This window comes from Denticeps clupeoides, chromosome 3, assembly GCF_900700375.1.
Source record: "Denticeps clupeoides chromosome 3, fDenClu1.1, whole genome shotgun sequence".
Lineage (NCBI taxonomy): Eukaryota > Metazoa > Chordata > Actinopteri > Clupeiformes > Denticipitidae > Denticeps > Denticeps clupeoides.
Window position 1 is genome coordinate 13,730,754 of NC_041709.1, and position 20,376 is coordinate 13,751,129.

The 20,376-nt window shown below is 40.0% G+C and overlaps 1 protein-coding gene across 4 annotated transcripts; it reads left to right on the forward strand.

Moving 5' to 3' along the window:
• Positions 1-5,112: 5,112 nt before the first annotated feature.
• LOC114786169 (neuropeptide FF receptor 2-like) lies at positions 5,113-19,327 on the forward strand. 4 transcript variants are annotated; one of them, XR_003749176.1, is made up of 7 exons: positions 5,141-5,249; positions 10,008-10,358; positions 11,601-11,700; positions 12,129-12,990; positions 14,937-15,033; positions 17,086-17,114; positions 17,743-19,327. XR_003749176.1 is itself a non-coding variant. In XM_028973045.1 (5 exons), the coding sequence occupies exons 2-4, from the start codon at positions 10,016-10,018 to the stop codon at positions 12,985-12,987; spliced, it is 1,302 nt and encodes a 433-aa protein (XP_028828878.1). In that variant the 5' UTR covers positions 5,113-5,229; positions 10,008-10,015; the 3' UTR covers positions 12,988-12,990; positions 17,086-19,327. The 4 variants fall into 4 exon arrangements, 2 of the variants coding, with proteins under 2 accessions (XP_028828878.1, XP_028828877.1); XR_003749175.1 differs by having other exon boundaries at positions 17,086-19,327; XM_028973045.1 differs by lacking the exon at positions 14,937-15,033 and having other exon boundaries at positions 5,113-5,229; positions 17,086-19,327.
• The last annotated feature ends 1,049 nt before the right edge of the window (positions 19,328-20,376 follow it).

The window sequence follows — 20,376 nt, forward strand, 5'->3', positions numbered from 1 at the left end:
TTAAGGTCCAAGGAGGAAGAAGGCGCAGAAGCAGGACATTATTATATTATTATTTTATTCACAAAGGACAAAAAAAAACAAAGGAAAAATTATGAAAACAAATCCTAAGGTGTGTGGCAATTGCCAGGAACAGAAACATAAAGCAGGTATGTCACGGTCCACATTAATGTGGCAGCACCTACGGCGTCATCAATTGGGTATTTTAATGAACTTTGCTTATTAAAGCAAAATGCAATCTGCAATCAAACAACAATGAGAATCCTTTTGCCAAGAACAGCAGACTAATTAAAAATGACTTTTTTCAATGAAGACATTGCCAGTCGCTCAGTCATTGATTGGCACCCCTCAACTTGACTCGCCTCCTTCCTCACCTCAAACCTGTAAGACTTATCCTGGTCATCTCCTCTCTACTCTTCCCTCTCATCTTGACACATCCCAAATTCAACCCAAAACGCGAACGACAACAACCGTGTGGTGTTGCGTCTCACGCCGGCTCTCATTCGTATATTAAACCGGAGGAACTTACCTGCCTCCTTGCGTCCCACCGCACCGGGGGTTCTCATTTCTTCCCACATGCGCTCACGTTCTGGTCCCTCGCCAGGACCATGACAGACATGGCTTCTCGAGTAATGTATGGACTGTGTGAAAATGTCCAATTGTCACTGACAATAACAGACAAGGTCAACAGAATGATCAATAAACCACAAAACAATTTTTGAGTGGTTGAGTGGCAGACAAGTGATTAGACAAGTGATTTTCCCTTGGGCCCGTTTCCTGTGGAAAGACTTGATTTGGCAACAGAAAATCCTGAGAGCAGTTTGTGTGTATGATGAGTCTTGTCTGCATTTCCAGAGCAGTTTTCAATTCTTGTTTGGAGCTGGCAGAAATTGGAGGTAGAGGAAATGATTTTTTATGGCTAAGAAAGAGGAATATAAAGAAAAGAAAACACTACAGAACTGAGCATTGTGACTGTTTTGTTGGAGTTTGTCTCTCATTTTAAATAAATCCAGACCTAGTATTAGACTTAAATACTAGATAGATTTCATAGGATGTAAGACAATGCTTTAAGATCAAGGTACTTAAGACACAGTGCATTTTTTGATGGTCTGATATCACTTGAATTCATTGGTCAGACAGACAATATTTAGGCCACATAAACAAACTCAAAGGCAAAATACTACATTGCAGTTCTGTCAATTTGCACTTTCTGTAAATATATAAATATACTGTATATCGAATATTATAGTCACACAGCTTAATAGAAAGAAACCAGTCATTTTGTACATAATAATAAAGCATCAGCAACATTACAATATTACTATATTTTCGATTTGAGCCCCTCTTATTGGGATTCACTTAGTCTCCTATAGGTGGTAGCCTAGTGGGAAAGACACTTGCCTGTGAACCAGGAGACCCAGGTTCAAATCCCACTTACTACCATTGTGTCCCTGAGCAAGACACTTAACCTTAAGTTGCTCCAGGGGGACTGTCCCTATAACTACTGATTGTAAGTCGCTCTGAATAAGGGCGTCTGATAAATGCTGTAAATGAAATGTAAAATGTAGGACTACATGTTTGGTGCGTAATGCTTTTTAAAAAGTTGCAATCATATTCCAAGTTTGTTTTGCCTCTGAGCATGGATGCAGCTCTGTGCAGACAGAATACAATACTGTTCATGTGACTGAGAGAGCAGAGTGGCTTCCATCTGGGGAGTTCAGAGGGTTCATGGAAGTCAACTTTACATTTACTTTTAACAAACTAGTAAATTACTATAATAAACACAATAAATTAATGTAAATATCACAGCCCTGTGAAAAGAAGTGTCAAATTATAATATGTGGTGTGTGTATGTGTATATAGTATGTAATAATTAGTTATGATATATTTTGCTTAGACATCGTTTTGAGATTACATTAGATTAAATTATTTCAGTCCAGAGTTGAATTTATTGTCAATTTAATTTTATGTGGAGGATAGCAGGGACAAAACACTGTGCAAAGTCAGCACATCTTGTGAGTGAGGTCTGGACTGGCCAATCCATGTGTGAAAATTATGCCTCATACTCCCTGAACATTAAGAGCTCAATGAATTCTGGCATTGTTCTTTTGAAATAAACCTGGACCATCAGGAAATAACAAATCCATTGACGTAAAAGCCATTCTGTATATTCAGGTAGTCAGCTGACTTCATTTCATTGTCATTTAATGATGTTGAACCCAGACCTAACAAATTAAGGTAACCCCATCATTGCAACAGTGAAGATTATTGTTGTCAGATGAAACATTTTAATCATTAACACTCTTAATTAAACACTCTTGCCTTCGTGCTTGTTTAAATCCAGGCTGTGACTACCAGTTAAGGAAGGACTTGTAACTGAAAGGTTGTGGGTTCAAATCCTGAACCGTCAAGGTGCCACTCAGGTCCCATTGATCAAGGTTCTGTCCCCAATCTGTCCACTAAGAGTGACGGATTAAATGCTGAGGACAGGTTTGTATGCTGTGCTCTGCAGTGTATCACAATGAAAATAATTGTAATCACTTTCACTTCACTTAGGCAGCAGAGAACTACACAGTAACTGATCCAAATATTATTTTCTGCCAGATTTTTGCTTATTTAAATGACAAATACAATAAATTGAGCCGAAAAATTAGCTCCTTTTTTTACTGGCACTTACAAAAAAGGTGTTTTGCTGAGGCCAGCATGAAATGTACAAAGCAATCAGTGAACTGCAATCATGCCCACTGACATGAATTTTTGTTTCTGGGGATTGCAGACATGCAAACTTAAAATCCGTCTTGCCCAAATGACATTAGCATTGGCGTTCCATACTTGGGAATCTAATGTGCTGAATGTGGTCTACACCAACATCATTTTGTAGTCTCTGACCACTACAGCGCTGCTTGCTCCATTATGCACACCCATGCTGAAGAGGGCAGAACCAGCAACAATACAGGTCAGAATATGGCCAGAGGGAGCTACTGAAGCAGTGCAGTACTGCTCTAAAAGCACAGACTGGAGCGGACTTCAGGGACGCAGCAATCACTGGCCTGCACACCAACGTTCATGTATTGAAGACGTCCTCAACGCCTGGCAACCCGAAGCCTTGGTCGACAGCCGACATTTGCAAACTGCTGAAGACATGGGTTCCCTGCTTTCAGAGCATCAGGAGCCAACTGGTCTCCAGGCATCTAGGCCACCATGCACTGCTGCATGACTCTGAAACTGACACCTCTCCACCAGGTGCCCTCAGTGCCTTCCATGCCAGGGTTGAGGCCCTGAACTCCTCCCACCAGATGCTGTCTCTGTCTCCATGAAGGGTTGACTCTTGCCAGACTCAATCTAGGCTTGCAGGTCCAGGCTATGGAAACAGCCTAGGTGAGAGCTCAGAGCCTGTCCTGACCCGCTCAAACCAAGTCGACCCACAAACACCAGACTGGTTCCAAGGAAGGCTGCAGTACCAGAGCTCAATGACACCAGTTATGCAGCTAGTCTTGAGCTAGTCTTGAGGCATCTTAAAATCTTTAGAAAGACCAACACTGACTGCATTGAAAGACCGGCACTCTGCATTGATGGAGCCACAGTATAGAGTATAACAACACCACCTCACTCACCAAAAAAGATCAGCAGCACCTGCACTGAGGTGAAGGTGCATCTCCACAAACCCATCCTCACCACCTTCTAAAGTGGCACCCTCGTGAGATTCCAGACCAGCAGTCTCACTTCTGAGCACAAAGCCGTTCACTGGAACCCCTGTCCCCAACCTGCAGGTCATGTCCACCACCTGCTACAGATGCTTGTGATGTTACTGTCACCCGATCTGCTCATTATTCCTACAGTCTGTATGTTTACACCTACTTACAATATTTTGTTTACTTGTTTGCAGTAACAAATGTGCAATATGGCTGCTGGTTGTTTTCCTATTTTGTTTGATGATGCACCTTATTGGTCCAGGAGGACACAATCTTGTCTCTTCTATATGCTGCAACATGGCTGAGATGAGATGACAACAAAACTTGACTTGGCTTCAGGCAGCCCTAAGTATCAACATTGTGTAGCATCGGTGTGTTTGTGTTCACACCTCTGCCAGAAGAACACACAGGTCTGTAGAACCTCTCTGAGCTTATGTAGCCCCAGGCACGAGACAGTCATTCCTGTTTTTAAAGATTTTACCAGTACATTGAAATGCTGTACAGCGGACAGTGACATGTTGCTCCACCCACACCAGAAACCGGTATTATTGTATGTTTGAGTCCCGTCCCTGCACACTGCTCCCCAGGCGCCTGTCATGGTTGCACACTGCTCAACAAGGGTGATGGGTTAAACGCAGAGGACACATTTCGTTGTGTACTGTTTCATAATGATCACTTCACTTTCACTTTAAGACATGGCTGAGAGACAGGCCTGTTTGAATGTGAGGGAATTGTTCATTGCTGCTGCGCCCAATGGGTTAATATGGGAGATGTTGAACTTCAGCCCTGGAGCTGGACAAAAATAATACAAGACCAAGTTCATGTTCTACATTACATTTTATACAAAGAGTGTACATTGGAATAAAATATTATTTCATATGGCACAAGGTACATGGAATAGAACAAAGCAGTAAACACACATTCACAATCATTCACAATAAATTACTGGGCAACCATTCAACAAGCACATTCAAATAGGCTGTTTTCTTGTTTTCTCTGCACTGTGTGTGTATGTGTGTGCATGTATATATACACGTACACACACATATTGCATATATATTATCCTATATGTGGCATACATATTTTCCTATTTAAATGACAGTAATTTCAAATATTAAAAATATTATACACATTTCCATTTTACTACCACACTACAACATTCAGTACTTTATGCTCTCGCGTTAAAACGCAGTTTTAATTTTAAAATTATATATGGAAGATAGTGAGAGCTCTTGTCTATTAATTAGGAGCTGACGCCTAACATTAGTCATGATGTGACATTCCGGGAAGAAAAGATCCATACGTTTATTGCATAATCCAGCTATTGATCCCTCTGATCCATGTACATGTGCCTCTCCAAACGGGACCGCGGGTCCCTCGGACCCGCCACGCCGCCTCTCCTCCCACCTCCGCAACAGGTCAGGCGGCGGACGCGCGCAGCGCGGGTTCAGACGTCGGCTGGGCTTCCGCGCCACACGTGGCCAGGAGCAGCGGAGCTCACTTCGCTTCACTTCGGCACGACAGAGACCCGTCTGCACGGGTGAGGATTTCCAAAGAAAGGTGCAGTAATGTATGCAATAATTATTTAAAAATGTGTTAAACCGCAGCCGCGGTCGAACGGACAGTTTTCACTTTATATACTGTGTTGGTGGTTTGAACCATTTAGACAGTTTCATTGACATTTCTTTGTGCCTTATTACTCTTATATAGACAGTAATTCTCATTTTCTTGTTAGCCTTGTTATGATACTATCATGAATTTACGTGGAATGATTAGAACGCGAGGCATCGAATAACCAGTAGGGGGCAGCACACACGTTTACAGAACTGAGGCGTCACCACATGATCAACACAACAGACTTTTAAATGTAAAAACAATGGAACAATGAAGGATAAAAAATTTTTAAGTAAACACAAGTTTCACATATACACGCATGAACAAAGTTCTTTTGTTAAATGATGCTTCATTGTGTTTAAGTTTAAGTCTTTGTTCAGTCACTGAATGGTGTAAGGATCACTTTGTCACTTTGGTGTAAGGATGCAGTTTACATCATTGCTAAACAGATACATTGATGAGACAGAGTGAGCAATGAGAGTGACCTTAGACTACAGCATATTATCCCTTTGTAATTATCCCATCGTGGTCTTAGTTGATCTGTCTAGCAAATAAATAAATAAATAACTATTTCTTGCCCATCAGGGTGAGAACTGTAGTCTTGACCGTACCGCATTATGTACGTATGTATGACGTCATGCAGAGTAGCGTCTAAACACAGGACCAGTTTAGCAGCTCATTAAATATTATGCAAGCCTTAGCCTTGACCTTAATTAAAAATCTGTTGGTTAGCCTGAGGTTGTTGAGTGCAGTGTGTGAGTGCCATGACCTTTCACACTCTAAGCAGAGTGAAAGATGAGTTATTGTGTGGTAGATCATTTAAATCAGCTCATTTAAATGTGATTACATGTGATGTTCACCAGCATCATGCAGTTATGGCTTTTAATGTGGTTTTGAACACACAGCAGTGAAACATGTAATGCCACATACTTTTTTGTAAATCCCAGAATAAATTCCAGCAACACAAAACCCGGTAGACTACAAGGAAGATTATTAATTTCTGATGCAGTTTTCCTCAGCGTAATCCAATGAGCTGCTCTTTACATTCTTTATTTGGATGATTGCGGTTTGGTTTGCATATATCTGTCTATCAGTCTATTAATTTTTTCTGGTTCCAACATCTACTATACCATTAACATGGAAGGGTTGGTTATTGCTTATGGAATTGTTCATATAATTTTAAAGATTAGATCGCAGTTCAACGGTAATCAGCAACATGACCAACACTAAATAATGCCCAAGTAGTAGCTGTAGGGAGCCGCTCTCCTTGATCCATTTTAAGTCACAGTAGGTCTTATCTGTTCTTTAAAGAATATAGGCCTTTCTCACTGTGTTCACCAATGTTCTGGTGCTGCTGCCGGAAAGCTTTTGTTTGGAGCCAATAAATTACTCGGGGGATTAGTGGGACACCTACTATATAAAGCAACATCCAGGGTCTGCGGGTGGCAAATCAAGCTCACCAAAATGCACATTGCATGGCTGCATGAAATTATGACCTTAGTTCCTGAGATGTACGGGTGTGAAGAAAATGGATGATCTCCAGGTTTACACCCACAGTAGGCTACGACCAGAAGTCAATCAAGAACCCCTGTGCAGCTTTTGTAGAGCAACCGCTCAGAAATAACATGACTGGATATTAAAGGGAAAATAACTCATCTCCTGTTATCTCTGCAATGCTGAAACCCGAGGGGTGACAGTGTCTTTGCTGTCACGCATTCACATGAAACAAAAGTCAAAGGTGACTGAAATCATCTGACTACTATGACATCTGACTGTGATGAAAGCCCTCAGCGTGCACCGTTTTTAAAATGACTGTCTTCCCGGCCACTTTTGCTCAGTGCATCAAAAGCATGTCTGTATCCATTTTGCTATTTCAATGGCAAAAAGGCAGACTTTGAGCCAGGAGGTTGTCATAGTTCTCTTAATTATTCTGAAGTATGTTTTGGCTCTGAAGTGAAAATGCCTGAGTTCCATCTATACAGAACAGTGAATCCCATACAGTTTGCATGTCATTAACATAAATGAGGGGATAAAATAAATGTGTATAGCAGTCTGGTACTGCAAATGAGAACACGGTCATTTGTTATGTGCGGTAGATCGCCAGAATAGAGCCTCCTAGTCATTCTTAGTTGGTTCAACGACCACAATACGTTTGCATTGAAAAAATCTAGCTATTCAGTCGTTGAAATCCAGCTAGTCGTTGAACCTGTCATATGATGGATGTTGTCCCCTACTTTGTCCCTTACTTAGAGGGCAAGGAGCTTCCAGACCATGTAATCCGCTTGTTTAGGTTTTGAATAGTTTAGCTGTTCAATTTAGTTCGCTGCCAGCATCCACTGATTTACAGAAAACTGTTGCTTCAAATTCTAAGCTACTCAACATGTCAGTAATGATAATTGAACACGGCAAGTATTTTTAATGCCATTCATAAGGGTGATCGTTAAATGCAGAGATCACATTTCACCGTGTGCTGTGCTTGCTGTGCATCACAATAAAAAAAAAGAAGATTACTTTCCCCTTTTCACATTTTCACATTTTGTCCTTGACACTGAGGAGAAGAAAGCAGGAAAAAAATGTCTAAGAGTGAGGATTGCGGTTAGATGTCCCTGGTCTCTGGATCAGCACGTGTGCTCTACACCTTTTCTCTTTCCTGATGGCATAGGCTTCAGGCTCTAACTGTGAAAGCATATTTATTTCATTCATTTTAAAAGGTGGAGTTTGTGTACAAATGCAAAAGCACAACCCTGCAAATAAAAACAAAACATAAAAAAAAACAAAAAAAAACAAAATTGAACTATTACCCCTTAATCAGTCTTTTGATGTATACTAAAGGGTTAGATATGTTTTAGGTTTTAGAAAAATATCTGCATATATCTGCACTCGACTTCGGGCTGCTATCAGACCCCGACCACGACCAACAACACTGACCTCTCAATTTTCAGGCTCTCTGTGATATAATAGAACTTCCACTCTGTTAACGAATGTGCCAGTTTATAATGATCTGAAAATGAGTGAATCGAGATGGCACAATAGCTGGACACATTATTCTCTCACACATTATCTGATTACACATAAGTATGGATGGTTTTAAATCTGTACAACAACCTGGTGGAAGACGCCAGTCAAGCCATTTTCTATCATTTAAAAATCCACACTGAATACAGCGTTAATAGTATCTGTGTTACAAAAAATTCACTCCCTCATTATGTTTTTCTTCTTTAGATTATTAGATTTATACATTGGCACATCTTATTAGTGTAGACCTGGCAAAAAGGTCACATCGTTTTTTTGCCATTTGCTTTAGTAAGCAGTTGAATCTGTAGTATATGCAAATGTTCCAAGTAAATTGCATGGCTGGTGTCTTGGATGTAAAGTTTCATTTGCATTTAATAACGGACATGCCCATTTTCAAGCTCACCAGAAACAGAAAATAACAATGCCCTCCCCCTCGCTCAGACTCTCTTTGCTCTCCACCCCCCACCTCTTCAAAATGCTAAAAATAGACATTTTGAACAGAAAATTAATCACAGGCTACATCTTTGCGTGCGAAATCACTGTGACACCAAAACGGAAAGTTGGACCCAAATAAATGTGGGTAGAAGCGCATCCGACACAGGACTTTGTTCGTTTTCCAGCCTTGGTAAATGTTCTGTTGACGCGGTCTCCGCCACCATCACGCTCAACAATGAGTTCTCTTGGTCACTCATGAGGAATAACTTACTGAAGAACTAGCTTTCTCCCTCTACAGAGTATTTCAATGAGAAAAATCTCTCTCCCCAGGCAAATGTTTGGTCTGGTGCTCTGACAGACACAATTATTGTTCACTTCTCAAAAAAACATTTGTGACAGGCTACATGAATAATTCTATGTACGATTTTTTTTTTTTTGTATTGGAAGGATTATTTCATGTTTTGACAGCCCATCACATATATTTGATCCTCTGGATCAAGAACTGTGTGGTTTGTCAAAAACTTTGTCAAAGGTGACCCGCTCTAGTTGTTTTTGATGCTTTCAAGGGTATTTTCACGACCATCGACTTACATAAGATTGAATAGCCAGTTTAGATGCTGCATCCTTCGAAGAGCACTTTGTCACATCGGAAGGTCTTGTCCATTTCCTGTCCCTGCCTCACGTTTACTCAGGGCTCTGCTTGTTCTGTTGGATATGTTGTACAATGAATTTCTGTGTCGCAGCCCTTGAAATGAAACACAGATATTTGAGCGATACCAGTGGTGACAGCTGCATGAAATACAGCATAGCAGGACAGCAGGATGCAGTCTCATTATTTTTTATGAAACTCATGCCACAGCCCTGCATTGCTGTTGCTGTGTGGCAATAGGTCAGTTCTTTCCATTCCATTTGGTTTGTTTATATGAAACACTTGTAGTTCTGGGCAGAATGTCATTACTATTTTCTCAACTTCTCAGTGCAGTGTCATTACTATAGCAACAAATGTGGAGCCAAGTGAAAATGAGGACTGCCACACGGACACACAGATCAGATCTAATCGCATGGCCTCAGATTGGATAAGGAAAAATTGGTGGGACAACCACAGTTTCTCTGCATTTCAGAAGAAATTAAAGAGGACATTAAAATTCTATAATATGCTATAATATACTTATGACAGCTGATTTATATAGAAGTCAATCATCTGTCTCTCGATCTCTTATTGCAGTTCCTGACACCCGAAACTTCTCTCCACAGTGTCAGACATGGCGGATGGACCGGACCTGAACTATACGGTGCCATCTGTTCTCTTCCAGCACTGGCCTTCTGAGAATGGCTCCCTGAAATATGACATGCCACCTTACCCTCCAAATGTCACTTATGTTGAGTTTTATCTCCACAAGCCATCGGTGGCTGCAGTCTTCATTGTGTCATACCTGCTCATCTTCATCCTCTGTATGGTGGGCAATGGAATAGTGAGTTTCATTGTGCTGAGGAACAAAAATATGCGAACGGTCACTAACCTCTTCATCCTCAATCTGGCTGTTAGTGATCTCCTTGTTGGCATCTTCTGCATGCCAACAACCCTTGTGGATAACATCATCACAGGTCAGTAGTGAATATCATATGCAATAATCTTTATGTAAGGCTTAATTAATAATGTACTAATGCAGTAACCCAATTGGAACATCAGATTTAACACATTTTGTGCCCTGTTTGATATACATTACAGGCCAAAATTTTGGACACACCTTCTCATCCAATGTGTTTTCTTTATTTTCATGCCCATTTATATTGGTAGATTCTCACTGAAGGCACCAAAACTATGAATGAACACATGTGGAGTTATGTACTTAACAAAAAAGGTGAAATAACTGAAAACATGTTTTATATTCTAGTTTCTTCAAAATAGCCACCCTTTGCTCTGATTACTGCTTTACATTTACATTTACATTTACAGCATTTATCAGACGCCCTTATCCAGAGCGACTTACAATCAGTAGTTACAGGGACAGTCTCCCTGGAGCAACTCAGGGTTAAGTGTCTTGCTCAGGGACACAATGGTAGTAAGTGGGATTCGAACCCGGGTCTTCTGGTTCATAGGCGAGTGTGTTACCCACTAGGCTACTACCACCTTTACACACTCTTGGCATTCTCTCGACGAGCTTCACCTGAAATGGTTTTCCAACAGTCTTGAAGGAGTTCCCAGGGGTGTTTAGCACTTGTTGGACCCTTTGCCTTCACTCTTCGTTCCAGCTCACCCCAAAACCATCTTGACTGGGTTCAGGTCCGGTGACTGTGGAGGCCAGGTCTCCACTTTTTGTTAAGGAGATACACATCAAATGTGTCCAAACTTTTGGCCTGTACTGTACATTACATATTGCAGCTGCTGACATGTATTTAAAAAAAAAAAAAAGTCTTATCTAAATCCAATAACTCCAGATTCCTACTTCCAGTCTATTTTGAGAAAAATGTTTGAATGGAATAATGTTCATTTACTGGGCTCACCTCAAGGTCCAGAGAGCCCTAACCCTGGCTATACCATGATAAATTATTTTTTTCCAAGTGGTGAGGCACAGTTTCAAAGAAATATTTCAATAAACACAAGAAGCACTGTATATAGGCATTTTCTAGTGAAGTTTCTATGTGTATATGCTAGTTTTTACTTTTCATTCACATTCAAAATTAGGATATGATGACAATGCTAGCAACCTACTAGCTCACCACATTTATCACAAATTTCATAAAAACAGAATTGACAGAAATAAGACGGCACCTCTTATCACACGAAAAAGTGATTTAAAAAAAGCATTGGCTACTGTAACTTAAAGCACCCAATTTTTCTCTCAGGTTGGCCATTTGGCAGCATTGTATGTAAATTGAGTGGAATGGTCCAGGGAATCTCAGTGTCTGCCTCAGTTTTCACCCTGGTTGCTATAGCTGTGGACAGGTGAGTTTACTTAAGGTCTCTATTTGCATGTGTGCATGTTGCCTATACACTGGTTGTTCATTCTTAGATCACTAAGTAACTACTCCATACAAGGCTGCTGTATTGGTGATGTCCTTCTGTTCCAGTCATTTATCAACCATCTTGGTTGCAGAATTTGGCTGTTTTAAGCCTCCTTCAGTAAATAACTGAGAAAATTATGATCATGATTATTAATTGATCACAGTCCCTGCCTTTGTGCAAGTGCATGAAATGTTGATAGTTTGGAGGCAAAGGGAGGCATCAAAAATGTTCAATGGTTTGCATTGAACATTTGAAGATTTTGCATTTTTGAAAGATACTTTACAGCATCTTAATTTATTGCCCTGCACTGTATTGTATATAGTGGACAATATATGGCTATATATCTTAATCAACCCTCTTTGTCTCAGGTTCAGATGCATTGTTTACCCATTTAAGCAGAAGTTGACCATCTCTACATCCACATTGATCATTATGGTCATCTGGGTGCTGGCCATCTCCATCATGTGTCCCTCAGCAGTCATGCTCCAGGTTACCAAGGAACATAGAATCTCCATCCTCAGTGTAAATGACAACACAACACAACCTTTCTACTGGTGCCGTGAAATCTGGCCAAGTCAGGAGATGCGCAAGATCTACACCACGGTGCTATTCACCAGCATTTACCTGGCACCTCTCAGCCTGATTGTCATCATGTATGCACGAATTGGAATAACACTTTTTAAAACGTCAATGCCTGCGTCTGTAGGGCAGTCGGGCTCGAGCCTGGGAGCATCCAAGGCCAGATATGACAACCAGCACACAGTGTCAAAGAAGAAAAAGAGAGTGGTGAAGATGCTCCTGGTGGTTGCGCTGCTCTTCATTTTCTCCTGGTTGCCACTGTGGGCGCTGATGATGCTGAGCGACTATGCCAGCCTTACAGAGCACCAGCACCGCATCATTAACATCTACGTCTTCCCACTTGCCCACTGGCTGGCTTTCTTTAACAGCAGCATCAATCCCATCATATATGGGTTCTTCAATGAAAACTTTCGCAGAGGCTTCCAGGCAGCGTTCAAATTTCAGCTCTTCTCTACAGACATGGTGCATCAGAAGGTCTACTCACACAGGGTACAAGGAAATGCAATACTACCAGCAAATCTGCCGAGTCCCAAGGGACCAGTTCCTGAATTGGGGTTGGCATGTGTGAATGGAAAAGGTCTGAAGCAGAACAGCAGTCACTCCTCTGGGAACACTCAGGAGCAGGATCTGATCATGGAAGACCTGTAGAAGGTATGGAGACACCATGTTTTCTTGACATACCATGGTGTTCAAAAGTCCAGTCTATAGATGTTTTTGGCAGCCTGTCTTAATTTTTGTTTTAATCTAGTGTTTGCATCCAGCTGTCATTTTAGTCTTTAGTCTTTCTCCATGAATATTTTATTCTAGTTTTAGTCAATGAGAACTGATGACATTGTAGTCTAATTCAATGAAAATTGTATTTTAGTTTCTTTTTTGAAAGTGAAGTAATTGTCATTGTGAAACACAGCACACAGTGCACACATGAAATGTGTCCACTTATTTAACCATCACCATTGGTGAGCAATGGGCAGCCATGAAAGGCGCCCAGGGAGCAGTGTGTGAGGACGGTGCTTTGCTTAGTGTCACCTCAGTGGCACCTTGGCGTTTCAGGATTAGAACCAACAACCTTCTGATTCTATTTAAACCAGTCAATATAGTACAAGTATCTAGCAGAACAGACAAAAGCAACTATTTTCTTTTCCACTTCACTATAAAGAAAGTGCATCCAAAGTCCTGTTCCTCATCTGCTCACACATCAGAAGTATTCTGAAATGCTTTAGCGACTGCTATAGACCACAGTATTGCAAATATTGCAAGTATACAATGAACCAATATGCAAATATTGCAAATATAACCAAATACTACACTTTTATGTCTTTAACATAAAACATAAAATATGTGTAACAGGTAGGGTGAAGGTGTGCAAATGAATGAAGTCAAAGTAAAAAGTAAAGAGTAAAAAAAAGTAGGAAAGGAAGCTTCTTATTCTCTCTGTGTTGGCCTTCAGGGAGCGGAAGCGCTTCCCTGAGCACAGCAGAGAGAACAGTCCATTGTTGGGGTGGCTACCCCCAACGATGGTCCTTCACTATCTTCCTGGCCCTGGTCCCGTCAGGATGCTCTCTATGGTGCAGGAGTAGAAGTTTCTGAGTTCCTTGGAGGGCAGTCTAAAGTCTGTCAGGTGTCCGAGGTGGTAGAGGTGGCCTTTTTCACCACGGTGTTGATGTGACAGGACCATGACAGGTCCTGCGTGATGTGAACACCGAGGTATCGGAAGCTGTCCACTCTTTCCACTGGGCTCCTGCTGATGACAGTATTTAACATCAGTTTGATAGAAGTGCCCAAAGGTGGAAGTGGAATGGCCTGCAATGAGGAACAAAAATGCAAACTGACATTAAGAGTCTGGTCAGGTATAGAGAATGATGAAAAGGAGAGGCACTTTCCTGTCAATCCTTGACCCTGGCATGACAGCAGAGGCCACGGAGACCAGAGGGCTGCACTGTCAAGGGGGTTTAACCTTGTAATTCAGGGTTATTAAGCCTAAAGTGGTGTAAACCGCTACTACAGTGGCAATTAAGGTGCTCATGCATGTGTGTGTTCCTCAAAGGGCAGCAATGCAGGCAGCACTTTTACATAAGGGCTTATTCTCAGTTTTACATGGGCACAATCCATGTTAATTATGTGAATATGTGAGGAGGAAGAACACAACTGCAAGAGAAAACAAAGCACACTTATCATGTAGGGGTGGAAGATAATGAAACACAGACAAAAACAGAAGAATGATGGTGTCAAGCCACCAGCATCCTCAAGGTTCTTATATTTGATGAATTTTCATCTGTTGATTTAAAATGTATTTAAAAAGCCATATGCTCATCTTTTCTACATCTCACAGAAACACAGTGGGTAGAACCTAAGATCTGAAATACCAAAGGACAGAGTAACACCCATTCCTTGTGTTTCAGGCCAAAGCAACTAGCTTGTTCTTGCTTAGAATTTGCTTCTTTGCAGCAATTTTACCATGAGGCCTGATTCATGTTATCTCCAGTTTGATGGGCTTTGCTACTGCGCTTGAGAATGCGTTCCAAAATTTTACAGATTGACACTTTCAGGTCTTTAGGTAATAATGGTTCTCTTTACTTGTGTTCAATGTTTCTTGTCAGATCAATAGTCAAAAATAGCCCATTTGCACCAACCTCTGCACAACACAACTGATGGTCTCAAACACATTAAGAAGACAAGGAATGGACTCTTGACAAGGTACTTGAAAACCATTCCAGGTGACAACCTCATGAAGCTGACTGAAATACTAAGAGTGTGCAAAGCTGTCATGGAAATGGAAAACATGTTAGTTTTCTACATAATTGTATATGTGTTCCTTCATAGTTTGCAAGTTGTCAATATTCATTTACAATGTACAGCATAACAAAGAAAAGAAAAAGACATATACATATGTATATGAATACACACAATTATTATTATATGCATGTACATGTCTTTTGTTGGTAAAAAATGATCTGAATAGGTTTCTCCTACTGTCTACTAAATGTCACTTGGTCCACCATGTCTATTGGCATTGGCTGTTTCCATGGTACTCTTTCTTTTTAAATTGTAGTGACATAACGAAGCATTACATTGAAGCAGCTGTATTCCTCTCTCTCTTCAAGAACCTCACTCTTCTTTTAAAAACTTTGCTTGGTGATATTAGCATAGTGGGTAATACACTCGCTTATGAACCATTAGACCACAGGTTCAAACCCTACTTACTATCATTGTGTACCTGAGCAAGACACTTAACCCTGAGTGTCTCCAGGAACACTGTCCCCGTAACTACTGATTGTGAAGAGCTCCGGATAAAAGCATATGCTAAATGCCCTAAATGTATATGTAACATAACGAATTGGAGGCTAAGGAGCCCTGTACCCTGTTTGGGTGGTGAATATATGTGCAGCACTGGGTTCATTTCTAGTAGCATACAGTACAGGCCAAAAGTTTGGACACACCTTCTCATTCAGTGTGTTTTCTTTATTTTTATGACCATTTACATTGGAAGATTCTCACTGAAGGCCTCAAAATGAACACATATGGAGTTATGTAGTGAACAAAAAAAAGGTGAAAAAACTGAAAACATGTTTTATATTCTAGTTTCTTCAAAATAGCCACCCTTTGCTCTGATTACTGCTTTGCACACTCTTGGCATTCTCTGGATGAGCTTCAAGAGGTCGTCACCTGAAATGGTTTTCCAACAGTCTTGAAGGAGTTCCCAGAGGTGTTTAGCACTTGTTGGCCATTTTGCCTTCACTCTGAGTGGACTCTGATCTCATCCCTAACCATCTCGATTGGGTTCAGGTCTGGTGACTGTGGAGGCCACTTTTTGTTAAGTACATAACTCCACATGTGTTCATTCATAGTTTTGATGCCTTATGCGAGAATCTACTAATGTAAATGGTCATGAAAATAAAGAAAACACATTAAATGAGAAGGTATGTCCAAACGTTTGGCCTGTACTGTATGCTACTAGAAATGAACCCAGTGCTGCACATATATTCATGAATAGCAACCATGGCTGGCCCCAGTTTTTCCTCATATGGTCCCTTACATGGTCATTTTCCTATTGGTGCACTGGTGTTGTGGCCAAAAAGCCACGACTCCAGCACTCCAAAAACAATTTGCTTTTAGTTTCACCATAGCTGTATGCCGCATTTGTTTTTGTCATTAAAATACTGCACTGAGTTTAGTTATTAAATGAAACTGAAATTCTCCTGAATAAGATTAAATGTATAGCTACTTTTGTCACTAACAACATGTCTCATTTTTAAAATCTTTATTTTGCCCCCAGACTATTCTGTCTTAATGTATTCTCAGATTGTTTTTCAGTAAAGCCTGTGGCATATTTTGCTGTGTGAAGCAGGCAGAGATGCAACTGCATGACTCATGGCTTTCTTTACTTCTGTTAAGATGAACACATAAGCAGATGCCTATGCAAAAACATACAAAATCATAACACAACAATTGATTCAATCAGGGCAACTGGGCATGCACACAACTCTTTTCCTCTTTCTTGATAACTTAAGCTGACACAAATCGGTACATTACATTCGAAAACATAATTAAACATCGTGTTTTAGTTTTACCTATTTCAATTGGGCAGTGGTGAAGGAAGCAGCCCCGTAATCAGAAGGTTGAATCACGATCCTATCTATCGGAGTTCCTGGAGGAGGTGGGGCTGTGTTTAGTCAAAGTCAATCTTTTAATGCAATGATTCAATGATTCTTGAATAAGAATAAGAAAATGTTTTTTCTTTTAACACAGGTCATATGTGACAAGAGGACACAAAGAAGGTTGGTGATCACGTGTGATCCTTTCATACATTTTATTTTTTGCACTTGAGTTAGCAGAATGTTAAAAAGAATAAAATGTTAAGATGGAAAGATGTTGATAAAGGTACAGTGCTACACTCCATAGGCCTTAGGTCTGGCCTTGCTCATAATGTATAATGTGATAAGACAGATTATCTAATGCACCCACATTGAAAGCGGGATAAGTGACTCATATAATCACAAAATGCATACATTTTGGATGGGAGAGGGCTGTAGAATGTTACGAGTCTGTAAATGCATCCTGTCTTTCAAGCAAATTCTATTCTGCTGTCCTAAAATTGAACTGCCTTGATGGTTTGCCTGAAAGTGACCCATTTCTGCAGGGACAAATTGTATGTAACAGTATGTAAATTTACTTTGAGGTATTGCCTGGATTCTGGAGTCCAATACATCAAGAGAATATTTGATGCCCATTTGCCTCTAAAAACTCAAAATTGCTTATGTGGTTTATATGGAAACAAGATTTCTTGGAAAAAGGGAAGAAATTTCATTGCCTTGTTCAATTGTTCATATGTGTAATTCCAATGGGGACCATGGATCTTTCTAGCCCAGCATTTGCAGTCATTCTGACTTGTTCTTCTCTCTTCAGATGTACAGTTTGTCACCTCAAGTGAAATTCACATCTCTGGTTTTGCACAGAAGGGTTGGGGTAGACCATTTACACTGCTGCTATGCAGACTTTACAGGTGATGGAAAGATGCCTGCTATTCATAAATGCGTGCATACCAATATCCTATATACTGAATAATCAACAATGAAATATCACTCTTTACAGAAATAAAATCATTCAACAATCAGCCACAACATTAAAACCACCCACCTAATATTATGTGAACACTGATATCTTTTAGAGGATCTTGAATCTGGCAAAAGCAGTGTTTTTATGTCCTGTAAGCATCGGTATGGACCTTCTGAGCAGGCTAAGCAAGCTGTGATGTATGCCTTTCTATCATGGCCAGCATTAAGGTTTTCTGATGGTGCTTAAGTCACACCAGACATGCCATCTTTTACTCCCATGACATAACTGAGCTTTCAGGGACCCAATGTTTTGTCAGCTTTCACTGCATGCAAACCTGAACTCTAAATGTTCAAACATAAGATCAAGTCTCAGCACTGGTTACCAAATCTTATTTAAAAAATGATCAGATCCTGCTCCTTTAATTTGTGCCAAATTAAATTCTGACTTTCAGAATGTGTCTGAGCAGAAAAAGACAAGACATTGACATTTCAAAAAGAAAAATAACAAAATTAAGGAATTGACACCACCGTAGTTTTTATAGAAGTTGCAGTGGGTTAGATAAATTTGTTTCCTGGCCTTTTATACTATCATTCTAATGTCAAGCACTGTTTCTACAGCAGTCACTGCAAACAAAATCATTACCCGACAAAACACATTTTCAGACGACAAAAAAATAAGCCAAAAACAGTGTACTGGAAACAAATCATTTTTTGTAGAGATATTTAATTTTGTGCACATTGCCCTCTGAAGATGGGTTGGAAAAGCCATTCAAACTGATTTGAGGGACTTAAGAACACTGTAAGTGGGGTCAGTGTTTGGTATTCTGATCTGAATCTTTTAATGAATAATTAATGTTCATGTATATGAAAGCAGTCAAATCCAATGCAGAATGATGTGTAAGATAAAAGCTTTTGAAGATGTTTTGAAGATATTGGAAATGTTGACTAATCACACATCATGACCTGTATTTTACCGTTTCTAAATATTTGTGTTTACTTTTATAATTGATTGAAGGTTGATGCCATTTTATTAGACATATTTGTATGTTGGTCATGTACACATTATTTTAAATGAAGTCTTTCTGTGTGTGTCGTCTTCAATTATGGTTGCGATACATAGAAAAATGGCAAAAAGTCATCATTTCAGAGGAATGGTGAGAATCATTATGCTTTCCCCATTGCGAGGAAAAGATCAAAGAGGGAACGGCTGAAAGTGGACAAAGGAAATGTCAGTCATCTTAATAACTGTCATGTGAGGGTGAGACTAATTATTTCTAACATACTGACGGCTGAATGTTGAGACGTTCTGAAGAGCAGCTCTGGTGTAATTTATTGCATGTTGTGCTTTTTTATTTTGTCGTCTTGTTATATGTGCTGGACTGGACTCTACGTGGACCTGCTGTAAACAATCTTCTGTTGGATAAAGATAAAACGCACAAAAAAAAAGAAAAAAAAAAAAAAGAGTCCATCTACAGATACAGACTATGCCTCAGTTCTAAAATATTCTTCACTCCCTTTGCCTTTGGTACATCTTTCCTTACGTCTCTTTATAAAAATGTGCTTTGTCACGTCGCATGCCGAGTGTTGTGTGTAACGGGACTGAGGTCATCCTCTGTGACCAGATTTTATTTACATCATTCTGAATCATTTTTCATCCTGTGACCAAAGGACATGCAGCTGTCAGTGTTACTTCGGTCCTTCCTTCTGTCCTTCTGTTTTTGTGACCTGTTCATGTTTAGTATGCATAGAGTTGCACTGATGTAATTTTAATGTAAGCTCAATTTGGTGATAACGTTATTAATTATGCATGTAGTGTTTCTATATTGGGAAAAGGGCTTTGCACTCTGCAGCCTGTGCAACATACAGACAGGGTTATAGTGTTCTGGTTCACACCTCAGACTTGCGTTCAGACTTATTTCCTTAGACTTACATTTAGATTGAGACTTCAATGCTTCACAGCTTTGCTTGGACTTGGACAGCTGATGATTAGAAATAGGACTCTGACATCTGACACAGTTCATATTAATTAAAAAATTGTACAATTGAAAGTATAAAATGTATTCTTGAAATGTATGATTTTATATCCACTTTTATATGGATAAGGAAATAGTTCAGTATTACCTTAGTGAGCTAACAAGAACCAACTTACAAATTTTTATTGCCCTAGAAATTGGCCATATTTACATCCTGACTAATCAATAAGCAACTGCACAATTGCGTTTACTGTCGTAATGACATTGGAAAATCCGCGCATGTTCATGGTGACTTAGAATTTTCATGACTTGGATTATTAACTTGACTCAGACCTTAAAGTTACTTGACAACCCTGCTTGCCACAGGAGGGAGGGTCAGTGGCACTGACCAGTCAACTATTCTATCACATTGATCACTGGAGTCGATGTGGTAAAACTACTGGATTAAATTTGGGTCCAATGTGCCAATTTTCATTGTTTGGTTGTATAATAGTGTACATATGTTGAAACCT